Genomic DNA, 26,770 nt, shown 5'->3' on the forward strand with positions numbered 1-26,770 from the left:
GCTTCATAGCTTACCAAAGTCGTACTAAAACATTTCGACGGATTTTTGAGCACAGTGTGTAATGTTGTATATTTTCAATCATACCATTAACACTTATCATTTCACTATGTACGAAATAAAATTGCTTTAAGGTCGGTAAGCACAAACAAAATTATTTCATACATTAGGCTCACCGGGTTATAAGGCGCTCTGTCGAGTTTTGACAAAATATAAAGATTTTAAGGGCGCTTTGTAGTCTGAAAAATACGGTGTATTTTAGGGCCGTCAAACTAATAAAATATTTAATTGCGACTAATCACATTTTGTTCATAGTTAACTCCAAATTATTCACAAAGACACAATTGTTTATCATTAATAAGTGTACCATGGACAGATAATTGATGTTTTCAAAACCATGAGTGGATGATTTGTTTGGTTTCATGACATGTTTATTAAACATTGTGCTTTTTTTAAACTTCTCAACACAAAATGGACATAAACAAACTTTTAATGACAATCAAAACATACCCCCAACAAAAATGCTTTTCCTGCCGTAGGAGCACTTGCATTTGATTTGTTTTATTTCTGTTTAACCTGGAAAAAAATCCCATTGAGATTAAAAAAACTTTTTTCAAGGGGGTCCTGGTCAAGAAGCAGTAAAGTTACACATAAAATGACATTCACATTACACATTAAAATGAGAGGATGGACAACAAGTAAAACATTTACAGATAACTGAGGCTGCTTCAAATGCTCTGTTTTGTTCAAATCATTTAAGGATAAAAAAAGAATTCATTCAGCTTCCAGTTTCATTGTATAATGTTTCTAGCACAAGGAGCTGCTAAGACACAGGCTTTTTTCAAAAGGACAGGAGATACATTTATGTGATTAGACACCAGTTTTGCGCATAAACAATACAAAATGTGTAAATAAAGCTATCTTGACAATACTATCATTTGACATCCACTAGAACAGGGGTCGGCAACCCGCGGCTCCGGAGCCGCATGCGGCTCTTTAGTCACTGATATGGCTCAGCTGCATAATCGCCTGCATCCCTAACTCTTCCGGGCTACATTATACACACCCACTATCACCCCCCCCCCCCCCCCATCCTCCGTGTGTGTGGGGGGGTGTATAGTGTAACACGGAAGAGTTTGGGATGCATGGGATTCTGGGTATTTGTTCTGTTGTGTTTATGTTGTGTTACAGTGCAGATGTTCTCACGAAATGTATTTGTCATTGTTGTTTGGTGTGGTTTCACAGTGTGGCGCATATTAGTAAGAGTGTTAAAGTTGTTTATATCAAAACCCTCAGTGTAACCTGTATGGCTGTTGATCAAGTATGCCTTGCAGTCACTTATGTATACTGTAGAAGCTTCATACAACATGTTAGTGGGCTGGTAAGCTGTGAGTTACAGTTGTAGAGGGCACCAAACGCATTGTTATCATACCAGTCCTATAGCATTGTTGTTCTGGTGCAACTCAGCAGACATTTGAGAGATTAGCTGCTCTGGAATACGGGAGTCTCCCGATAAAATTGGGATGATTGACGAATGTGATGTTGGTAGAGTGGCCGTGCCAGCAACTCAAAGGGTTGCAGGTTCGATTCCCGCTTCCGCCATCCTAGTCACTGCCGTTGTGTCCTTGGGCAAGACACTTTACCCACCTGCTCCCAGTGCCACCCACACTGGTTTAAATGTAACTTAGATATTGGGTTTCACTATGTAAAGCGCTTTGAGTCACTAGAGAAAAGCGCTATATAAATATAATTCACTTCACTTCACTTCACATTCAAATAAAATCCACGGGCAGCACTGGTATCAAATTTTCATATTAAGGTGCAGGCCGCGTGTCTGAGACCCCTGGTTTATGCATATACCAATGCAAAAAAAAAAACTGTACGCTGGTTTATTTCATTTTAAATTTCAAAAGAGTCTTGTGGCTCCCATTGTTTTCTTTATTTTGTGAAACGGGTCAAAATGGCTCTTTGTGTGGTAAAGGTTGCCGACCTCTGCACTAGAACTACTTTCCCGTCATAATAACTGAATTTGGGAAAATATAATTCTACTTTTCGGTCATAATAACTGAATTTGGGAAAATATAATTCTTGGTTATTATTCTATTAGACAATAGGAAAAGCTGGATAGTCTTATAATGACTTGAGGGCTCTAGGTTTAGTTGTCTAGGGAATCGGGGTAGACTACGTTCTTTGTCATTTTGTTTGCTGAGTAGATGAAAAGATTAGTGGGGATGCCATCTCTGGAACACCCACCATAAAGTTGCCATTTGAAAAGACTGGCTTTTTCCGGTGAAGTCCTACAACTTTGAGGAATAGTCCCTAAGCTTTGTTTATGGTCAATGCAAAACTTAATTTGACTGGAACCTGAAAACATTTGAATTCAAATGGCAAGTCTAATGGGAACAAAGGTATTTTTGGAATTAAGACATTGGTTCCTGTGGCTATGCCTGTCATCACATTTGCTTTAATTACTCTTAAAAGAAGCCTCTTGAGCATCAGCATTGTCCCTTTGCATAGGTTTTGCGGATCAAGGTTTCCGAGAAGCATATTAGGTGTACCAACCTTAAGGTAAGAGAGTAAGGCAGAAGACCAGGTGGAGCTAGCTATTAAGGAAATCCGTAGGATGATTTACATCTTCCTCTGGATCTTTCATGCTTTCTATGGATTTGCAGACAATTATAACTCTCGGAGTAATGATTTAAGAGTACAATGTATTTTAGCTCCTTGACTGAGCCAGCTTTGATCATTGCTATGTCTGTGAAGACAGCGTTGATGAAATTACCTTGGCTGGGAAATTACCTTGGCCAAAAGGTAGGGTAACCAGACCATCAGGTTCAGACTCCCGCCTCCTGTTTCCCTCCTGAAGTAGTTGCTCTGAGAATGTTAATTTCTTGATCTTCTGGTAACAGGACTCTCATATTAGTTGATAGTCCAAACAAAGCGTTTAATTTCTGACCACAAGTGTGATTTTTTTCAAGCAGGCATTCACTTCATCTGCTCGTGTTCCTTTTGGAATCACTGGTAATGTTTGCTGGATATCTTTGGTGAATTGAACAGTTGCTTCACCTTTCCAAAGCGTCAAATGCAGCTTTGTGGCTCATGGTTGCTTCATCTCACATGAAGAGCTTGCATTCATGCAAAAGTCTCCCTCTACTAGATCAACGGCTCATATTACAGGTTTGTTTTTCTTTTTTGATGAGGTCTAAAGGTGGCTCAAATGCAGAGTGAGCCGTTCTTCCGCCCTCAAGTAAAGTGGTGGCAATGCCACTCGGTGCAACAGCAAATATCACTTCTTTGCCTGATTTTTGCAAGTAGAAGATCGGTAACAATCTTTCCAGTTCCTCCAGGAGCATCCGCAAAGAACAGTCCTCCCTGTTCCTCTTCAGTGTTGTGGAGAATGGCCTCATCGGCGGCTTTCTGATCACCCACAAGTCAAGTCTCATTTTCTGTGATAAAGGCATCAATATTGTAATGTGTCTCTGTTATATGATCAGCTGAAAGTGGGCAGCCATTTGGGATTGGATCAGGAAAACCCTAAACCGATACTCCATCACCTCCAAGGGCAATAATGTGGTGTTGAAGCTCCGACAAAACTTCATTGAAAATTAAAGTTAAAAGTTAAAGTACCAATGATTGTCACACACACACTAGGTGTGGTGAAATTTGTCCTCTGCATTTGACCCATTCCCTTGATCATCCCCTGGGAAGTGAAGGGAGCAGTGGGCAGCAGCGGTGCCGCGCCCGGGAATCATTTATGGTGATTTAACCCCCAATTCCAACCCTTGATGCTGAGTGCCAAGCAGGGAGGCAATGGGTCCCATGTTTTTATAGTCTTTGGTATGACTCGGGTGGGGTTTGAACTCCCAACCTAACGATCTCAGGGCGGACACTCTAACCACTAGGGCACTGAGTAGGTATGTTTACATTTACATTGAAAGCAACTATCGTGTCTAGAGTCTTTTGTTGGATCCTGTAAAGCATGTCTTCAGACATATCCTCTTTGCATTTATGCTAAGAGTGCTGGATCAGTCAAGTTGCAAGTCATCATCATGGCAAAAAGTCAGTAAAGCTGGCGTGGTGCTCTAGAGGCCGCTGCTTATTCTTAAGTAAGATTCCAATGGTTGTCCTCTTCCAAGAGGCCATGTCTTGGGCAAGCCTCCCTATAGGTGGGACAGGCATCGTTCAAAAGATCTGGGCCCTTTCACACAGTGCAAGAGAACATGGAGAAGAAAAGCATTCTTGCTGCTTGGAGTGAACAGTATCAATTCTTCAGATTGCCTCACTTTTTCGGATATTTTCATGTTCACATCCCAGAACTCTGGCTCCATTCTTACCCTCCTCCACTTCTTGTTGGACCAAGTAGTAGCTTGGGACATCAGCATAAAGGAGAATCTGGGCTAAATTGTCCTCTTGGCAGAGCTTAAAGGGGAACGTTATCACAATTTCAGAAGGGTTGAAACCAACAAAAATCAGTTCCCAGTGGTTTATTTTATTTTTCGAAGTTTTTTTCAAAATGTTACCCGTCCCGGAATATCCCTAAAAAAAGATTTAAAGTGCTTGATTTTCGCTATTTGCGAAGCCACTGTCCATTTTCCTGACGTCACATAGCGATGCCAATACAAATAACGTGGTGGTTACCACAGCAAGATATAGCGACATTAGCTTGGATTCAGACTCGGATTTCAGCGGCTTAAGTGATTCAACAGATTACGCATGTATTGAAACAGATGGTTGGAGTATGGAGGCAGATAGCGAAATGAAATTGAAGAAGAAACTGAAGCTATTGAGCGAATAGCTATTGACGCTATTCGGCCATACATGTCCGTCTTAGCATCGCCGGTAAAATGTGCGGACCAATCAATCAGGACTTTCGCATTGACACTGGAGCAACTTAAATCATTCGATTGGTAAGTGTTTGTTTGGCATTAAATGTGGGTGGAAGGAAACGCTTGATGTAAATATAGTTTCAAATGTACATACAGCTAGCCTAAATAGCATGTTAGCATCGATTAGCTGGCAGTCATTCCGCGACCAAATATGTCTGATTAGCACATAAGTCAATAACATCAACAACACTCACCTTTGTGATTTCGTTGACTTTATTGTTGGGAATGCATCTGCTTTGAGTGTCGCAGGATATCCAGACATTCTTGCCATCTCTGTGCCATCTCTGTCGTAGCATCGCCGGTAAAAACCAAACGAGGGACTTTCGCATCTCTTGACACTGGAGCAATTTAAATCTGTTGATTGGTAAGTGTTTGTTTGGCATTAAATGTGGGTGGAGAGAAAGGCTGGATGTAAATATAGCTACAAATGAGGCATAATGCTGCAATATGTATATACAGCTAGCCTAAATAGCATATTAGCATTGATTAGAATGCCGTGCTAATCAATGCACATTCTACTTAAATCAACATGAATCCTTCCCTGATGGTGTCGTTATACCCTCCGACAACACACCGACGAGGCATGATGTCTCCAAGGTACCGGAAAACAGTCGAAAAACGGAAAATAAGAGCTGATTTGACTTGCTGCGTGTAATGTGGTGGAGAAAATGGCGTTGACTACCTAGGTGACGTCACGTTCTGACGTCATCGCTCCAAGAGCGATAAATCGAAAGGCGTTTAATTCGCCAAAATTCACCCATTTAGAGTTCAGAAATCGGTTAAAAATATATATGGTCTTTTTTTCTGCAACATCAAGGTATATAATGACACTTACACAAGTCTGGTGATAATGTTCCCCTTTAAAGAATGCAGTAGTGTAGTTTCCTTGGGGTGAGCAATAACATGCTGGGTGTTCTCTTCAGTAAAGAAGACTCTTTGCCGTTTTCAAGATGCACAGCCAAGTTGATGACCGGAGGATAGTGCTGGTGGATGTCAAATGATAATACTCTCCAGATTGCTTCATTTGATGATATGTATTTTCCTTCATTTTTAAAATGTTGTCTTGTAAACCCCTATCAGTTCAACTCCAAACACAGCCATGTCAGCACCTTTGTTAATATATTTGGTAACATACTTTATGCTTTTAATTCTGTTGTAGTTCTTCACATTGATGTGAGCCTAGAATATTTTGGACAAAAGTAAGCAGTATGGTATGACCCAACTCTTATCAATAGTGACATCTTGACCTCACACTCTCAGCAATGTGGTTTGTCCCCCATCCTCAGACGTTTTACCCATGTAGAGGGGCTAACCTTCCTGTCCTGTGATAGTTTCTTTAACTAAACCTTTCGGGAACCTCTTAGTGCATTTTCCATTCAACATGCAAGGTGAAAAAGGATTGAGCTGTCCACAGGCTACAGCAATCCCCCGCGACCCCAAAAAGGACATGCGGTAGAAAATGGATAGACGGATGGAAATATTTTAATCGCTTGACAGCCCGAGTTTAAGTACATGTATATGTATGTATGTATGGAAAGTATATGAAATGCGTGGGTGTAGTATGGCATGGTTATTATTGTTTTTTATTCAGACCGCTTGCCATTCTCCATTCGGATTCTCTTGGAGTCCGCCGTCAGGAACTGCGATGGCTTTCTGGTGAAGAAGTCCGATGTGGAGAATATCCTCAACTGGAAGCAGACACAGACGCAGACGGTGGAGATCCCATTCATGCCGGCACGTGTGATACTGCAGGACTTCACGTATGTCCGTCGGCCCCCACACACACATAGTAACACTGTTATTTTATTTTTTTTAAATTGTTTCTATTTTCTTTTTACACTTTTATAAATGCAGTTGTCATGTTCAGTGTTTTTTCCTAACGACCGTGTCCCACAGTGCAGCATTTCTACTGTTCAATCAAGAGACTTTGAATGAAATGTGTTTATAGCGGAGTACCTGCCGTGGTGGACTTTGCCGCCATGCGTGACGCTGTGATTAAACTGGGTGGCAACCCAGAGAAGATTAACCCTGTCTGCCCTGCTGACCTTGTCATCGACCATTCCGTTCAAGTGGACTTTAACAAAAAGTAAAAATGACAAAATTGTAAATGCTAAATTGTTAATATGCTCTATTAATACTTTTGCTTTCTGTAGGTCTGATAGCCTTCAAAAAAACCAGAACTTGGAGTTTGAACGCAACAAAGAGAGATTCCAGTTCCTTAAGGTGCATCAGCTGGATTTCTTTTCTACGCAACTAAACATTTAACTTATGCCTGTTTTATACATTCCAGTGGGGCTCCCAAGCCTTCAGGAACATGCGTATCATTCCGCCCGGTTCCGGAATTGTTCACCAGGTCAACTTGGAGTACTTGGCCCAAGTGGTGTTCAACCTCAATGGGTATTTTTACCCGGATAGCCTAGTGGGCACAGATTCCCATACCACCATGATCGACGGCCTTGGTGTTCTGGGTTGGGGTAAGTTAAAAATATTAAACTATTGCAAAAGTCAAACTACATCTCAGGACCATCGAACTGTCATAATGATTATAATTAGAGATGTCGGATAATGACTTTTTTGCCGATATTCCGATATTGTCCAACTCTTACTTACTGATTCCGATATCAACCGATACCGATGTATACAGTCGTGGAATTAACCCATTAATAAGCCTAATTTTGTTGTGATGCCCCGCTGGATGCATTAAACAAAGTAACTTTAGCATGAATTGATTAACGTGGATCCCGACTTAAACAAGTTGAAAAACGTATTCGGGTGTTACCATTTAGTGGTCAATTGTACGGAATATGTACTGTACTGTTCAATCGACTAATACAAGTTTCAATCAATCAATCAATTAAAACCAAGGTTTTCCAAAATAAGAGAGTAACTTCAACTCCAGTTATGGAAAAAAGTGCCAACATTGCACTGCCATATTTATTATTGAAGTCACGAAGTGCATTATTTTTTTTAACATGCCTCAAAACAGCTTTGAATTTGGGACATGCTCTCCCTGAGATAATCCTGATGCCCATTACGACTATAGGAAATACTATACTTTGACTTTCAAAAAGTGCATTATTTTTATTTTATTTTAAAACATGCCTCAAAACAACAGCTACAATAACAATGAAGGCACACAGCTTCAGTCCAGAGTATACGATAGCATACTTGCCAATCTTGAGACTTCTGAATTCGGGAGATGGGGGTGGTGGGGCTGGGGCGGGGGGATTCAGGGTTGGGGAGGGGATGGGGACGGGTTGGTGGTAGCGGGGGGTGTACATTATAGCGACCCGGAAGAGATTGTGCTGCAAGAGATTCTGGGTAATCGTTCTGTTGTGTTTATGTTGTGTTACGGTGCGGATGTTCTCACGAAATGTGTTTGTCATTGTTGTTTGGTGTGGGTTCACAGTGTGGTGCATTATTGTTGAAGTGGTTTATACGGCCACCCTCAGTGTCATCTGTATGGCTGTTGATCAAGTATGATTGCATTCACTTGTGTGTGTGTAAAAGCCGCATATATTATCTGACTGGGCCGGCACGCTGTATGTATGGAGGAAAAGCGGACGTGACGACAGGTTGTAGAGGACGCTAAAGGCAGCGCCTATAAGGCAGGCCCCCAAAATTATTGTCCGGGTGGAAAACGGGAGAATGGTTGCCCTGGGAGACTTTCGGGAGGGGAACTGAAATTTGGGAGTCTCCTGGGAAAATCGGGAGGGTTGGCTAGTATGCCCTATGTCCGTGTTTTACCTGATATGTACCGCTTCTTACAGCGGTGTTTTAAAGTCATTATTTTTCTTTTGATACCGATAATTTCCAATATTACATTTTAAAGCATCTATCCATAATATCGGCCTGCTGATATTATCGGAAATCCCTAATATATAAAAGATGGTCCCATGGACACCAGCAGTGGGCACAAACCAGATTAAGGGGTGAAAGGGGCTTGTTTAGCTGGTATCATTAAGAATTTGCAAGTTGTATATGTTGCTGAATGCTTTCAAAAGCCAAAATACCGATTGATTGTTCTAGGTGTGGGTGGAATCGAAGCAGAGGCAGTGATGCTTGGTCAACCAATCAGTATGGTTCTACCTGAGGTCGTTGGATATAAGTTGCATGGAACCCCGGAAAAGTTCATTACTTCTACAGACATTGTCCTCACCGTCACAAAGGTAACCAGACTTTATTTTAATCTGTGATATTAAACTGTCTTGATCCTACTGTACTTTTCCCAGCACCTGCGCGAAGTGGGCGTGGTGGGAAAGTTTGTGGAATTTTTCGGGCCGAGCGTGGAGAAGTTGTCCATCGCAGACAGAGCAACCATCTCCAACATGTGTCCAGAGTACGGAGCGACTGCTGCATTCTTTCCGGTAGATAACGTGAGCATCGAGTACCTCAAGCAGACAGGTGAGGGGCCATTTGTTTGATAAATAGTTTTAAAATGAAAACATTACAGGGGAAAACATTAGGGCTATGAATCCTTGGGCACGGCACAATTCGATTCCATTAGATTCAGAATCGATTCCCTATTCAAAAATCAATACTTTTTAATAACATCCGGTGCCAGTTCAACGATTAACTACATCCCTTCCTTAAATAGATAAATGGCTGTGATATTTGTTTTAATAGAATTCTACACAACATTTAATAAAGTCATATACAAATAAGGCAACAAGAGAAGTATCCCACACTTTTCTTTTCTAAAGTAAATCTGTAGAGCAGATATATATTGTGGACGGGGCGTGGCCTGCGGGCCTGCAGCGAAGCGGGGTGCGCCAGGACTGGCCTCGAAATCAGCGACCGGTACGTAGATGGCCCACCTGCTTTGTTATCTAATCCCCTGTCGCTCTGTTATAAGCAGCAGCCAGGAGGAGAGACGGGGTTGGAGCTGGAGGGGAGTTGGCTTGAGAGCGAGCCTGAAAGAGACTAAAAGACAATTACTGGACAGCAACTTGCGACATTACGTCAAAATAAAACAATATTGTGACGCTGAAACGGGCTCTCATGCCGGTGCTTGGTGTTCTGAAGAACCCCCTGGAGGGTAACCTCCACGTTAATCATCTACGTCAACAATATGGTTTGTGTGAGTGGCTGGGCAGGACGGGTAAAACAAACAACATAAATACAGCGCTCCAAGATATGAAGTACATAACATCAGGAGGATATTGTGTACAGAAATGGGGTCACAAAAACTGCTTGTGTGCTTCTATCGCTGCTCAATAGAGAGTGTGCTGACATACTGCATGTGTGTATGGTATGCCAGCTGCACGGCAGCAGAGAAAAACACACTTCAGAGGGTTATAAAAACTGCCATGAAGATCACTGGCTGCTCTCTCCCCTCCCTAGATGAACTCTCCCACCCAAAGGCAAAACCTAGTAACTCCCTTCTAGCTGATTTTTAGAAAACAAAGGAAAACCAATCTATCTTGACGCTGTCTTACAAAGATTTACAAAGTCATCAAACGTATAGATGTTTTCTTGAGCTTTCATTTTCTTGCCAATTGAGCCATGGATTGAATCTGCTCTCATGAACGTGTGCCCTTTTTCCAGATTTTTTATCACAATCTCGGGTGGGCCCCATTCTGCGTTAGCACATTGGGCAAGAGCCGTGTACAGCGTCCAGTTTTTATTTTGACCTCCACAGTTATCTCCCCAAAAGACTACGCAAGGGGAAGAATCAAGAACAACACATTTAATGAAGGTGCTTGCAACGTCCTGGGCCAATCTACCAAAGATCCCTTCGTGCCATAATATCACATATTCAGGTTGACCGTTGGCCCCCATTCGTGCAAATTTCTCATTAAAGACAATAAGGCGACTGACAAAGAAGATCCGATTGGTCCCTTGAGATACTAGGTTATGTGGTAGTTGCTAGGTCCTGCCATGCGCGTAACAGCTTACTTATGGAACAAATTACAAAATCTCATACACTAATGTAAAGCATATCACCTAGGAACTCCAAAATTATTATCAGCTCAGTTTTGACCAAAATTGAGTTACTGGGTTTTGCCTTTGGACAAGAGAACTGTACATTGCCAGGTGCCTCAAAAAGGCCCAAAACATCATAAGGGACCCATCTCACCCTGGACATAAACCTTTTGAACTGCTGCCATCGGGCAGGAGATACAGGACAATAAAAAAATGATTTGAGAACACTTTTTACCCGTGAGCAATAGTGTCGCTGAACACAAAACAAGAATGACTGTGCATGTGATCCATGTGCTTGGTATTTTTATGTATGTTATGTATCTTTATCTATTTATCTATGTTCTTATGTTTTTATGTGTTATGAATTTGCACCAAATTAGTTTTGCTTACAATTTTGTTGTACAATGTGCAATGACAATAAAGATATATTCTATTCTATTTTATTAATTTCTATTCAGGGCGAGAACCAGAAAAGCTGTCCTACATCTCAAAGTATTTGAAGGCAGTGTCTATGTTCCGAGATTACAGTAATGTCGCGCAAGATCCGGATTTCAGTCAGGTCAGTCATGTCTGTCGCTTTAAAATAGTGTTCAAAGATAGACTCCTCAAAGTAACTGTGGCACATTATAACCACTTCCTCTCTCAATATTTCGGTAAAGGTTGTGGAGTTGGACCTTGGCACTGTGGTTCCCTGCTGCAGTGGCCCAAAAAGACCTCAGGACAGAATTGCTCTTTCAGACATGAGAAAAGACTTTGAAACCTGCCTGGCAGCAAAGGCGAGTTCCACACACAATGCAAATCACTGTTTTCAGTTTGGTTTACGCTTTCAAGCTCATAGGGCTGGGTAATATGGCCTTTTATTACAAACCCCGTTTCCATATGAGTTGGGAAATTATGTTAGATGTAAATATAAACAGAATACAATGATTTGCAAATCATTTTCAACCCATATTCAGTTGAATATGCTACAAAGACAACATATTTGATGTTCAAACTGTTAAACATTTTTTTTTTTGCAAATAATCATTAACTTTAGATTTTGATGCCAGCAACACGTGACAAAGAAGTTGGGAAAGGTGGCAATAAATAGTGATAAAGTTGAGGAATGCTCATCAAACACTTATTTGGAACATCCCACAGGTGTGCAGGCTAATTGAGAACAGTTGGGTGCCATGATTGGTTATAAAAGCAGCTTCAATGAAATGCTCAGTAATTCACAAACAAGGATGGGGCGAGGGTCACCAATTTGTAAGCAAATTGTGGAACAGTTTTAGAACAACATTTCTGAACGAGCTATTGCAAGGAATTTAGGGATTTTACCATCTACGGTCCGCAAAATCATCAAAAGATTCAGAGAATCTGGAGAAATCACTGCACGTAAGCGATATTATGTACTTTTTGTATCCTCAGGCGGTACTGCATCAAAAACAGACATCAGGTTGTAAAGGATATCACCACATGGGCTCCGGAACACTTCATAAAACCACTCTCAGTAACTACAGTTGGTCGCTACATCTGTAAGTGCAAGTTAAAACTCTACTATGCAAAGCCAAAGCCATTTATCAACAATATCCTGAAACGCCGCGAGCTTGGCTGGGCCAGTGCTCATCTAAGATGGACTGATGCAAAGTGGAAAAGTGTTCTGTGGTCTGACGAGTCCACATTTCAAATTATATTTGGAAACTGTGGACGTGGTGTCCTCCGGAACAAAGAGGAATATAACCATCCGGATTTTTATAGGCGCAATGTTCAAAAGCCAGCATCTGTGATGGTATGGGGGTGTATTAGTGCTCAAGGCATGGGTAACTTACACATCTGTGAAGGCACCATTAATGCTGAATGGTCCATACAGCTTTTGGAGCAACATATGTTGTCATCCAAGCAACGTTATCATGGACGCCCCTGCTTATTTCAGCAGAACAATGCCAGGCCACGTGTTACAACAGCGTGGCTTCGTGGTAAAAAAGTGTGGGTACTTTCCTGGCCAGCCTGCACTCCAGACTTGTCTCCCATCGAAAATGTGTGGCGCATTATGAAGCGTAAAATATGACAACAAGACCCCGGATTGTTAAACAACTTAAGCTGTACATAAAGCAAGGATGGTAAATAATTCCTCTTTCAAAGCTTCAACAAATAGTTTCCTCAGTTCCCAAATGTTTATTGAGTGTTATTAAAAGAAAATGTGATTTAACACAGTGGTGAACATGCCCTTTCCCAACTACTTTGGCACGTGTTGCAGCCATGAAATACTGAGTAAATATTATTTGCAAAAAAAATAAAGTTTATGAGTTTGAACATCAAATATCTTGTCTTTGTAGTGCATTCAACTGAATATGGGTTGAAAAGAATTTGCAAATAATTGTATTCCGTTTATATTTACATCTACCAGCTCATATGGAAACAGGGTTTGTAATATCTCTATTTTCAGGCCATGTCATGATACACGATATATATCTCGATATTTTGCCTTAGCCTTGAATGAACACTTGATGCATATAATCACAGCAGTATGATGATTCTATGTGTCTATATTAAAACATTCTTTTTCATACTGCATTAATATATGCTACTTTTAAACTTTCATGCAGAGGGAAATCACAACTAAGTCAATTTACCAAAACTGTAATTATTAAGCAGTGGCACAAACATTCATGTCATTTCCAAAACAGAAAGTGCAAGATTGTCAGAGACTTTTTAAAACAAGCTATGAGTGCACTTTTGTGCATGATGTCACTAAGATGGCATATCAAAACAACACTAAATTAAAGTGCAATTTTTGTACAGAACTTCACTGCAATAGTTTTAAACAAAGTGCACTTTTGTGCATGATGTCACACAAGATATTTCAATAAGTGTCAAATAAAAATTAGCTGCTATGTGGTAGGTTCCTGCAGACGTTATCGCCTTCTGTGGTTGACTATTTTTTTCATACGGTGTTGATCTGGAAATGGTTGCTTGGGCATTTTGTGGGTGTGGCACCGGCCAGAGATGTTTACATGCAGAGTTTCAGCACTCTTCATTCTCTAGTGGGTGACTTTTCAAATAATGCTACATTAGCAGTACTGCTAATTTTTGTAGCAACGCTTCTGCCGTATAAATGTTCAACATCTTCCCGCTTGAAGCCAAACCACCGCTAGACGATGGACCCCGTGCTGTTTTTCTTGGAATTAATTCTTCCTTCATTTGTTACCAGATTCGCACCTTTTGTCTCTCGCACAGCTACGCTAGCATCACAGCTAATTTTATTCATTCCGCTACCTCCCTGCTCTGCGAGAGCGTATGACATTACACGCTCGACAGTATGTGACGTATGCAAGAAGATGTGCTTGTTTTATGTCTCTGTGAGAAGGAGAGACAAGAAAGAGTGAGAAATGCATGTAGTGTAATGCCCGCAGCCAAAATCATCTGCGTGAGAACACATTCTCGAATATCACGATATCGTCATTTTCTATATCGCACAGATACAAACCCGTGATATAGCAAGAATATCGAAAATAGGACCCTCCTATGCTCAGTCACAGAGGAAAAGGACATGGTCAAGTTGCAAAAGCGGTGTTTGGAGTCATTTGTGATCTCACTCACCTGTTGAACAGTAGCACAGCGGCCATTGAATCTGCTGAGGTGGCGACTTGTCCAGGGTGAACACCGCCTTCGGCCCAAATGCAGCTGAGATTGGCTTCAGCACCTCCGCAACCGCAAAAAGGGACAATAGATTAAAAGAGAAAGTACTTTACTGATCCCTGGGGGAAATTCAGCACCACAGTTCGCTCACAATAGACAAGCGGTAGAGAATTTGATGGATGGAAGTTTGCAAAAATCTCTGCTTTGGGTAAGTATGCGCCGTGGTCATGCACATGTGGACGAGGATCCACTTGTCTCCAATCCTTTTCCCTAACAATATTCTTTATTCTAGTGTTTCATACATAGATGAGACAAAGGTCTCCCTTTAAAACCATGTCTATATCCTGGGCCAGGGGTCAGCAACACAACATGTTGAAAGAGCCATATTGGACCAAAAAACAAAAAACTGTCTGGAGTCTCAAAAAGTTAAAAGCCTTATGTAAGTGTTATGATGAAGGCAAAACATTTAGTAAGAGTGGTTAGATAACTGGAAATTACTGTCTTAAAACTGCCAAAGGCAAATATGTGTGTGCCCAAGTCTTCTAATGGATTTATTACAATCTTTGCAAGCTGGGTAATGTTCGCTGTGGTCTGAAACAACATGGTAACATTTGCTGTGGTCTGGAATAACATGGCGCAAAATCAGAAATGCAGCCAATATTACATACAGATAATGTGCTCTGAGACATGCAAGTACAGTATAAATTAGATACACAGAGGACATAAGTAAAATTTAGTTAAATGACCTCAAATTCAATCCCCGGCTCGGGATCTTTCTGTGTGGAGTTTGCATGTTCTCCCCGTGACTGCGTGGGTTCCCTCCGGGTACTCCGGCTTCCTCACACTGCCAAAAACATGCACTGGGGATAGGTTGATTGGCAACACTAAAAATTGTCCCTAGTGTGTGAATCTGAGTGTAAATTTTGTCTGTCTATCTGTGTTGGCCCTGCAATGAGGTGGCGACTTGTCCAGGGTGTACACCGCCTTCCGGCCGAATGCAGCTGAGATAGGCTCCAGCGACCCCGAACGGGACAAGCGGTAGAAAATGGATGGATGGATGGATGGATGAATCTCAAATATACCTTCAAAAAGGGCATAATGATGCAATATGTACACACAGCTATCTTAAATAGCATGTAAGCACGGATTCTTGGATTATTAGCACTCCTCGCTAGTCAATAACATTAACAAAGCTTACCTTTGTGCATTCAAGCACAGCATAAAACATTTGGTGGACAAAATTAGTTAAGTTTTAGGTTAAAGTACCAATGATTGTCTCACACACACACACCAAGCAGGGAGGCAATGGGTCCTTTTTTTATAGTCTTTGGTATGACTTGGCGGGGGGTTTGAACTCACAACCTACCGATCTCAGGGCGGACACTCTAACCCAGGGGTCGGGAACCTTTTTGGCTGAGAGAGCCATGAAAGCCAAATATTTTAATATGTATTTCAATGAGAGCCATATAATATTTTTTGACACTGAATATAACTAAATGCGTGCATTTTCTAGTAAGACCAACATTTTTAGAGTTTAATAAGTCTCTTATTCTATTTAATAACATTGTTATACTGAAGCTAATCAATAATAAATAAAATGCTTCTAACCATTAATCCGACTTCTTGAACAGGTGGGGTAGAATACGGATGGATGGATTAAATGCATGAGAATGTTTTATATTTTGAACGTTATTTTTAACACTGTGATTACCAGCGGAATTATTCATTACTTATCATGTTAAGCAATGTCAGCTAAGATTTATCTGAGAGCCAGATGCAGTCATCAAAAGAGCCACATCTTGCTCAAGAGCCATAGGTTCCCTACCCCTGCTCTAACCACTAGGCCACTGAGACAAAGAAGGAGTGGCAAAAAACACGTCTTTCTGTGGCAGCGACGGACAAAGTTGTACATGTAAACCAACTACGGTGAGTTCAAGGACCGCCAAAATTAGTAGGACAAAACGGCTCTGGCCAAATACTGTCATCAGTGAAGCATAAGCGCAAACATATTAAACCGTGGGCTTTCTGACAAATAGAAAGGTTTGTCCTATGTTTATCCTTCTACAGAAACTTTAGTAATGGGACGGTGTAGCTTGTTTGGTAGAGCGGCCTTGCCTGCAACCTGGGGGTTCCAGGTTCGATCCCTGCTTTCGCCATCCTAGTCACTGCCGTTGTGTCCTTGGACAAGACAATTTACCCACCTGCTCCCAGTTCCACCCACACTGGTTTAAATGTAAATTAAATATTGGGTCTCACTGTGTAAAGCGCTTTGAGTCACTAGAGAAAGCGCTATATAAATATAATTCACTTCACTTCACTAATAAAACAAATATATTTTTCCCCTGTCTTTTTCCATTTTTGAAAAAGCTCCAGGGAGCCATTAGGGCGCATGCTGCTCGAGAACCGCGGTTTGCTGACCCCCGGCCTGGACCAATAGCCAGAAACAACTTGATTCCTAGGAACACTTAAACCCCTATATGTTTTTTTTTGTTTGTTTGGTTTGTCTTTGCACAAATGTGACATTTTATATTCTTTTGTGGCCAACTTCAGCAAGGTTTCAAGGGTTTTGCCATATCCTCGGACTCCCAAAGCACAACGGTTCCTTTCCAGTTCAACGGCAAAGAGTACACATTGAGTCACGGCTCTGTGGTCATTGCGGCTATCACCAGCTGCACAAACACCAGCAACCCGTCTGTCATGCTTGGAGCAGGTGGGTAAGCCCTAGTCTTTTCCTTTTTTTGGCTTTTTGATACGATGAATAAGATGTTTACTTCCAGGACTCCTGGCTAAAAAGGCAATAGAGAATGGGTTAAGTGTGAAGCCTTACATAAAGACGAGTCTTTCACCCGGCAGTGGAGTGGTAACGTCCTACCTAAAGGAGAGTGGTGTAATGGACTACCTCTTTCAATTGGGGTAAGCAGGCGCAATTCTCAACCTGGTCTTTGTCGGCTGCCATTCTATTGTTTCTGGTAATCATCATTGCTTTTGTCCTTTCAGCTTTGAGGTAGTCGGCTACGGTTGCATGACATGTATAGGAAACAGTGGCCCTCTCCCTGAGCCAGTTGTGGAGGCCATCACCCAGGTAATGATCTTTTTCATTAACGGCTGTCTCCACATTGGCACAAATGGGTTATACTTGGCAACAGCACGGTGGTGTAGGGGTTAGTGCCTCTGCCTCGCAATACGAAGGTCCTGGGTTCGATCTTGCACTCGGGATCTTTCTGTGTGGAGTTTGCATGTCCTCCCAGTGACTGCGTGGGTTCCCTCTGGGTACTCCGGCTTTTTTCCCACCTCCAAAGACATGCACCTGGGGATAGGTTGATTGGCAACACTATATTGGCCGTAGTGTGTGAATGTGAGTGTGAATGTTGTCTGTCTATCTGTGTTGGCCCTGTGATGAGGTAGCGACTTGTCCAGGGTGTACTTCGCCTTCCGCCCGAATGCAGCTGAGATGGGCTCCAGCGCCCCCCTGCGACCCTGAAAGGCACAAGCGGTAGAAAAATGGATGGGTGGATCAATATTATTTTTGATATACCGTAAAATAAAAAATAAAAATAATAATAATTTCATTTAACCTAACTTCACTTCATACAAAAGCAGATTGCTTATGATGGTTTTATTTAAACTCTTAATCCTTAAATACCGTATTTTTTGGAATATAAGTCGCTCCGGAGTATAATTCGCACCTGCCGAAAATGCATAATAAAGAAGGAAAAAAACATGTATAAGTTGCACTGGAGTATGAGTCTTATTTTTGGGTGGAATTTATTTGATAAAATCCATCCATCCATTTTCTACCGCTTATTCCCTTTTGATGTCGTGGGGGGCGCTGGCGCCTAGCTCAGCTACAATCGGGCGGAAGGCGGGGTACACCCTGGACAATTCGCCACATCATCGCAGGGCCAACACAGATAGACAGACAACATTCACACTCACATTCACACACTAGGGCCAATTTAGTTTTGCCAATCAACCTATCCCCAGGTGCATGTCTTTGGAAGTGGGAGGAAGCCGGAGTACCCGGAGGGAACCCACACATTCACGGGGAGAACATGCAAACTCCACACAGAAAGATCCCGAGCCTGGATTTGAACCCAGGACTGCAGGACCTTCGTATTGTGAGGCAGACGCACTAACCCCTCTGCCACCGTGAAGCCTTGATAAAATCCAACACCAAGAATATACATTTGAAAGGCAATTTAAAATAATCAATCAATGTTCATTTATATAGCCCTAAATCACTAGTGTCTCAAAGGGCTGCACAAACCACTACGACATCCTCGGTAGGCCCACATAAGGGCAAGGAAAACTCACACCCAATGATGACTATGAGAACCTTGGAGAGGACCACATATGTGGGCAACCCCCCCCCCTCTAGTGGACCGAAAGCAATGGATGTCGAGCGTGTCTAACATGATACTGTGAAAGTTCAATCCATACTGGATCCAACACAGCCGTGAGAGTCCAGTCCAAAGCGGATCCAACACAGCAGCGAGAGTCCCGTCCACAGCGGAGCCAGCAGGAAACCATCCCAATCGGAGGCGGATCAGCAGCGCAGAGATGTCCCAAGCCGATACACAGGCGAGCGGTCCATCCTGGGTTCCGACTCGAGACGAGTGGTCCATCCTGGGTCCCGACTCTGGACAGCCAGAACTTCATCCACGGACATGGGACCGGACCCCCTCCACAAGGGAGAGTGGGACATAGGAGAAAAAGAAAACAAACGGCAGATCAACTGGTCTAAAAAGGGAGTCTATTTAAAGGCTAGAGTATACAAATGAGTTTTAAGGTGAGACTTAAATTCTTCTACTGAGGTGGCATCTCGAACTGTTACCGGGAGGGCATTCCAGAGTACTGGAGCCCGAAATGAAAACGCTCTATAGCCCGCAGACTTTTTTTGGGCTTTGTGAATCACTAATAAGCCGGAGTCCTTTGAAAGCAGATTTCTTGCCGGGACATTTGGTACAATACAATCGGCAAGATAGGATGGAGCTAGACGGTGTAGTATTTTATACGTAATTAGTAAAACCTTAAACTCACATCTTAAGTGAACAGGAAGCCAGTGCAGGTGTGCCAGTATAGGCGTAATGTGATCAAACTTTCTTGTTTTTGTCAAAAGTCTAGCACCCACATTTTGTACTAACTGTAATCTTTTAATGCTAGACATGGGGAGACCCGAAAATAATACGTAACAGTAGTCGAGGCGAGACGTAACAAACGCATGGATAATGATCTCAGCGTCTTTTGTGGACAAAATGGAGCAAATTTTATCGATATTACGGAGATGAAAGAAGGCCGTTTTAGTAACGCTTTTAATGTGTGACTCAAAGGAGAGAGTTGGGTCGAAGATAATACCCAGATTCTTTACCGAGTTGCTTTGTTTAATTTTTTGGTTGTCAAATGTTAAAGTTGTATTATTAAATAGAGGTCGGTGTTTTTTGTCTCTCTTACCTGGCCCGGACACGGAAAGGATTGACAGATTGATGGCTCTTTACCATCAATCTGGCGACTTGTCCAGTGTGTACCTGGACAAGTCGCCAGGTACACCCTGGCGACTTGTCCAGGGTGTACCCCGCCTTCCGCCCGATTGTAGCTGAGATAGGCGCCAGCGCCCCCCGCGATCCCAAAAGGGAATAAGCGGTAGGAAATGGAGGGATGGATGAATTGCAAAAAGTTAGCGGACATCCATTGTTTAATTTCATTAAGACACGCCTACAGCTAATAGTGAACAACAGGCTGAATAAGTGTACGTTATATGACACCTAAATAACCAACTGAGAAGGTGCCTGGTATGTTAACGTAACATGTTATGGTAAGAGTTATTCAAATAACTATAACATATAGAAAATGCTATACATTTACCAAACAATCTGTCACTCCTAAAATCCCATGAAATCTTATACGTCTAGTCTCTTATGTGAATGAGCTAAATAATATTATTTTATATTTTACGGTAATGTGTTAATAATTTGATACATAAGTCGCTCCTGAGTAGAAGTCGCACCCCTGGCCAAACTATGAAAAAAAGCTGCAACTTATAGTCCGAAAAATACGGTATGTGAAATTGAAATAGGAAAACAAAAACAATCATTGAATAACTGCAATTTATTTTTTAACTTGTTCACACTTTAACTTTGTTCCACAAACAAGGAAAAACAACCAACAACTTAACAAGTTTATAGAAATACTGCAATACAACAAACAAAAGTCCAACATTTTTCCCCGTCAGATTTGGACAACCATCCGTTGTCACACCTGCCAGCTTGTCCCATTTCAGTCCTAACCATACTTGGCCAACCTAGAGACCTCCGAATTCGGGATATGGGGGGGTGCAGTGTCTGTGGTAGCGGCGGGTGTTTATTGTAGTGTCCCGGAAGAATACGTAGTGTTTTTGATTGATTGATTGATTGATACTTTTATTAGTAGATTGCACAGTTCAGTACATATTCCGTACAATTGACCACTAAATGGTAACACCCGAATAAGTTTTTCAACTTGTTTAAGTCGGGGTCCACGTTAATCAATTCATGGTACAAATATATACTATCAACATAATATAATATAACATAATATCATAGGGACGGCGTGGCGCAGTGGGAGAGTTGCCGTGCGCAACCCGAGGGTCCCTGGTTCAAATCCCCCCTAGTACCAACCTCGTCACGTCCGTTGTGTCCTGAGCAAGACACTTCACCCTTGCTCCTGATGGGTGCTGGTTGGCGCCTTGCATGGCAGCTCCCTCCATCAGTGTGTGAATGTGTGTGTGAATGGGTAAATGTGGAAGTAGTGTCAAAGCGCTTTGAGTACCTTGAAGGTAGAAAAGCGCTATACAAGTACAACCCATTTATCATAATACAGTCATCACACAAGTTAATCATCATAGTATGTACACTGAATTATTTACATTATTTACAATCCGGGGGGTGGGATGAGGAGCTTTGGTTGATATCAGTACTTCAGTCATCAACAATTGCATCAACAGAGAAATGTGGACATTGAAACAGTGTAGGTCTTATTTAGTAGGATATGTACAGCCATCAGAGAACATAGTGAGTTCACATAGCATAAGAACAAGTATATACATTAGAAGTACATTTGAGTTGTTTATAATCCGGGGAGATGGGATGTGAATGGAAGAGGGTATTAGTAAAGTGTTGATGTTGCCTGGAGGTGTTGTTTTAGAGCGGTTTTGAAGGAGGATAGAGATGCACTTACTTTTATACCTGTTGGGAGTGCATTCCACATTGATGTGGCATAGAAAGAGAATGAGTTAAGACCTTTGGTAGATCGGAATCTGGGTTTAAAGTGGTTTGTGGAGCTACTCCTGGTGTTGTGGTTATGGCGGTCATTTACGTTAAGGAAGTAGTTTGACATGTACTGCGGTATCAAGGAGGTGTAGCGGATTTTATAGATTAGGCTCAGTGCAAGTTGTTTTACTCCGTCCTCCACCCTGAGCCAGCCCACTTTGGAGAAGTGGGTTGGATTGAGGTGTGATCTGGGGTGGAGGTCTAAAAGTAACCGGACTAGCTTATTCTGGGATATTTGGAGTCTAGATTTGAGGGTTTTGGAGGTGCTGGTGTACCAGGAGGTGCAAGCGTAATCGAAGAAGGGTTGAATGAGAGTTCCCGCTAGAATCCTCAAGGTGCTTTTGTTGACCAGAGAGGAGATTCTGTAGAGGAATCTTGTTCTTTGGTTGACCTTTTTGATCACCTTGGTTGCCATTTTATCACAGGAAAGATTAGCCTCTAGAATGGAACCTAGGTAGGTGATCTCATCCTTCCTGGTGATAACAATGTCACCCACATTTATAGTGAAGTCACTGACCTTCTTAAGTTTGATATGGGACCCAAAGAGGATGGATTCCGTTTTACCTAAGTGTATGGATAGCTTGTTGTCAGCGAGCCAGGTGCAAATATTAAGGAGATTATGTTGTGTTTATGTTGTGTTACGGTGTGGATGTTCTCCCGAAATGTGTTTGTCATTCTTGTTTGGTGTGGGTTCACAGTGTGACGCATATTAGTAACAGTGTTAAAGTTGGTTTACATGGCTACCCTCAGTGTGAGGGTAGCCGTGACCAAGTGACCAAATAAGTATTTGGTCACTTCAAACAAGGAAGATCTCTGGCTCTCACAGACATGTAACTTATTCTTTAAGAAGCCCTCCTGTCCTCCACTTGTTACTTGTAATAATGGCACTTGTTTGAACTCGTTATCTGTATAAAAGACACCTGTCCACAGCCCCGAACAGTCAAACACCAAACTCCACTATGGCCAAGACCAAAGAGCTGTCAAAGGACACCAGGAAAAGAATTGTAGACCTGCACCAGACTGGGAAGAGTGAATCTACAATAGGCAAGCAGCTTGGTGTGAAAAAATCAATCGTGGAAGCAATTATCAGAAAATGGAAGACATACAAGACCACTGATAATCTCCCTCGATCTGGGGCTCCACGCAAGATCTCATCCCGTGGGGTCAAAATGATAATGAAAACGGTGAGCAAAAATCCCAGAACCACACGGGGGGACTTGGTGAATGACCTGCAGAGAGCTGGGACCAAAGTAACAAAGGTTACCATCAGTAACCCACTACGCCGACAGGGAATCGAATCCTGCAGTGCCAGACGTGTCCCCCTGCTTAAGCCAGTGCATGTCCAAGCCCGTCTGAAGTTTGCCAGAGAGCACATGGATGATACAGCAGAGGATTGGGAGAATTTCATGTGGTCAGATGAAACCAAAATATAACTTTTTGGTATAAACTCAACTTGTCGTGTTTGGAGGAAACATCCCAAGAACACCATACCTACTGTGAAGCATGGGGGTGGAAACATCATGCTTTGGGGCTGTTTTCCTGCTAAGGGGACAGGACGATTGATCCGTGTTAAGGAAAGAATGAATGGGGCCATGTATCGTGAGATTTGGGGCCATGTATCGTGAGATTTTGAGCCAAAACCTCCTTCCATCAGTGATAGCTTTGAATGCTTGCCCAAATACTTATTTTCCACCATAATTTACAAATAAATTCTTTAAAATTCCTACAGAGTGAATTATTGGATTTTTTTTACATTCTGTCTCTCACAGTTGAAGTGTACCTATGATGAAAATTACAGACCTCTGTCATCATTTTAAGTGGGAGAACTAGCACAATCGGTAGCTGACTAAATACTTTTTTGCCCCACTGTATTTGCAAGGGCATTTTAAAGAAGGGTATTTAAATATAAACTAGATTTTGAGAGACGACCCGGAAACAAGTCAAGCTGTCCTGGCGGTGAAAATGGTTTGCCTGTAACTTCCACAAAAATCAAATAACTACGAGCGGTACCAATGCCTTATACGGCATCAAATGGCCGTTACAAATTGTGAGTTCAAATATATTTTTCCACATTCAATATGTTTTTTAGAATTATTTTAGTTTTGAGAGTGGCTTTATTGATTTTTAAATGTGCCAAAAAATAGCCAGTTTTGTACAAACCCTCTTTCCATATGAGTCACACGTCGAATCCGACTTAAAAAAGTTGAAAAACTTATTGGAGTGTTACCATTTAGTGGTCAATTGTTCGAAATATGTACTGTACTGTGCAAACTACTAATAGAAGTTTCAATCAATCAATCAAAAGTGTAAAGGAAAAAAGATACTTTTTATTTCAACCGTACTTCCCGTCAAAAGCCTAAGGGCTGATCGCACAGTTCCTGTCTTCACAATAAAAGTGCTGCTCCATCGCGCCTGCGCTAACAAAATAAGTGTGTCCGAAAGCCAGCGCAAACAAGCGAGAGAGCTACGGAATTTGCCGCCAATGTATTTATTGTAAAGTGTATAGAAACGAATATAGAAGCTGGACAAATAAGACGCCAAAAACCAACGACTTTCATGTGGTATTAGACAGAAAGGAATAACTTTTTTTCTCCTCCATTTGAAAACGTGGACGTTTTCAGCACTACTGATTCCAATCAATGCAAGTCATCAGAATCAGGTAATACACCAACTTATATTCTTGTCTTCATGAAAGATAGGAATCTATGTGTTAAACAAGCGTATATATTCATTAAAACACCTTTAACATGTAAACAAAAACGGCAAAATAAATACATATAAATTATATAATGTATATATATATATATATATATATATATATATATATATATATATATATATATCCATCGATCCATCCATTTCCTACCGCTTATTCCCTTTTGAGGTCGCGGGGGGCGCTGGCACCTATCTCAGCTACAATCGGGCGAAAGGCGTTGTACACCCTGGACATGTTAATATATATGATATGTGTGTGTATGTATATGATACGTGTGCGTATGTATATATGAGGTAGATCACCTCGACTTGGTCATTTATTAAATAATTAATTGACGTTGAAAAACTTATTGGGGTGTTACCATTTAGTGGTCAATTGTACGGAATATGTACTGTACTGTGCAATTTACTAATACAAGTTTCAGTCAATCAGTCAATGAATGCCTACTGAGCCTATGGTGCTGTTAAGTTATTGTGGCTCAATTTGCCTTTTTTATTTTATTTTAATGTATTATTATTTAATATATATTATTGTTTTAGTTGCTTAAGAGATATTCCTGGCTCTGAATTTGCTCATTGCTATTTTTATGTTTTTGTGCATTATTTGTTGCCGTAATGAGGTTACTCATCAGTTACTCAGAACTTGAGTAGTTTTTTCACAACATACGTTTTACTTTTACTCAAGTAAATATTTGGGTGACTACTCCTTACTTTTACTTGAGTAATAAATCTCTAAAGTAACAGTACTCTTACTTGAGTATAGTTTTTGGCTACTCTACCCACCTCTGCTAATAACTTAGATTCCGTGGGTGAATAATGTAAACCCACTACAGTTTTCAGATTTTACTTAAATCAATAACGGAGCAGCATCTTCTCATCCATGGCTCCGACCGGAACCCTATAATAACTAAAGTTCCGTGGGTGATCAATGTGAACCCACTAAAGTTTTTAGCGCTTTAAAAGCGTCGTGTCAGGATGCACCGTTTTGTGGGCGGTCTTATTTACGGGGCTCACCTTCTACAGCATACCTGGGCAAATTAAGGCCCGGGGGCCACATGCGGCCCCTTAAGCTTTTCAATTTGGCCCGCTGAACATCCCCAAATATTTTTTTTTAGATCTTTAAGTGTAGCTGCCATTATGATGTGCTGTGATATTTTCTAATGACCGTAAGTCTTCAATTATGCAAAGCACTTCAATGGTTGGAATCTGCGCTTTTGGATGATATACTACTTACTATGGTAATCTAATTAGTTACTATGCTGATGTAATTTGTTACTATGGTCATGTAATTAGTTACTATGGTAATCTACGTCACAGCAGCTCAGACGAGGCACCGAGCAGTGTGGGTGGGACGCGTTTCCACAGACGCGGAAGGAGGTTTTCACAACAAAGTTCTAAGACTTAGTGATACATCAGATATATTATAATGTAGGTGGGTTTATTTTGTACCCTTCGCGTTCATATTTCACTCTTTGTTGCATTTTTGCCGTATTTCACTCGATTGTAAAATATGTCGATCGGAAGGGGGTGTGACATTCATGTTGTCAATATTCAGTGTTTTATCATTCATACAAAAAATTGAAATTCAGTTATGTTTTTTAAGCCAATCTGTCATAACGTTTTTAGCATTCAATCAGACAATATTGTGAGGTTTTGTATTAGTATTCCTAAAAATAGATATACCCGCCCCGAGACACATTTTTTTTCTCTAAATGTGGCCCCCGAGTCAAAATAATTGCCCAGGCCTGCTCTACAGCGTCTTCTCCCAGTCATCTTTGTTGCAGCGGTGTAGCGTGCAAGCACAGGAGTGGAAGAAGTGTCAAAAGATGGAGCTAACTGTTTTAATGACATTCAGACTTTACTTCAATCAATAACGTAGCAGCGTCTTCTCATTCGTGGCTCTGACCGGAAACCTCTAATAACTATAGTTCCGTGAGTGAATAATGTAAATCCACTACAGTTTTTAGCGCTTTGATAGCTAGTCCACTGACAGATATAAGTAAGAACTTTACGCTACTTTTTATTAGAAATGACAACAGCGGAAGATGCAGAGAAGGTAGAGAAAAAGAACAAGCTTACGACTACAAAGGCGGATGTGCGCACATTTTCAGGACTTATGCAGATCCCAAATACACATCAGCAGGTACCAGAAGGTATGAAAAGTTGGTTTTCCGTAGTATTGCGAAATAAAACGTCAGATAATATGTCGTTAATTGGTGCCATTTTGCGGCCTGTATTAACGCATCATAATAATGCTCCGTTTAATACGCCGGCAATCCATCAAGCGGTGCTTCTTTATAGCTTACCGAAGTCGTACTAAAA

At 41.5% G+C, this 26,770-nt stretch overlaps 1 protein-coding gene across 2 annotated transcripts in view; it reads left to right on the plus strand.

The window, feature by feature from the left end:
• Nucleotides 1–26,770, plus strand: part of LOC133560906 (cytoplasmic aconitate hydratase-like) — a 58,721-nt gene that overhangs the window by 9,317 nt on the left and 22,634 nt on the right. Inside the window, exons 1-12 of one of the 2 annotated variants that reach the window (XM_061913938.1) lie at nucleotides 2,955–3,174; nucleotides 6,475–6,643; nucleotides 6,832–6,969; nucleotides 7,037–7,106; nucleotides 7,174–7,357; nucleotides 8,913–9,052; nucleotides 9,116–9,287; nucleotides 11,267–11,367; nucleotides 11,468–11,584; nucleotides 16,980–17,139; nucleotides 17,207–17,342; nucleotides 17,427–17,511. In XM_061913938.1, coding sequence (XP_061769922.1) covers nucleotides 3,132–3,174; nucleotides 6,475–6,643; nucleotides 6,832–6,969; nucleotides 7,037–7,106; nucleotides 7,174–7,357; nucleotides 8,913–9,052; nucleotides 9,116–9,287; nucleotides 11,267–11,367; nucleotides 11,468–11,584; nucleotides 16,980–17,139; nucleotides 17,207–17,342; nucleotides 17,427–17,511 — 1,515 coding nt within the window. In that variant the 5' untranslated portion in view covers nucleotides 2,955–3,131. Of the gene's footprint in view, nucleotides 1–2,954; nucleotides 3,175–6,474; nucleotides 6,644–6,831; nucleotides 6,970–7,036; nucleotides 7,107–7,173; nucleotides 7,358–8,912; nucleotides 9,053–9,115; nucleotides 9,288–11,266; nucleotides 11,368–11,467; nucleotides 11,585–16,979; nucleotides 17,140–17,206; nucleotides 17,343–17,426; nucleotides 17,512–26,770 lie in introns of those variants that run through there. The other variant, XM_061913937.1, reaches the window with a different exon arrangement.

The sequence above is a fragment of the Nerophis ophidion genome, linkage group LG10 (genome assembly GCF_033978795.1).
Source record: "Nerophis ophidion isolate RoL-2023_Sa linkage group LG10, RoL_Noph_v1.0, whole genome shotgun sequence".
In the NCBI taxonomy this organism is placed as follows: domain Eukaryota; kingdom Metazoa; phylum Chordata; class Actinopteri; order Syngnathiformes; family Syngnathidae; genus Nerophis; species Nerophis ophidion.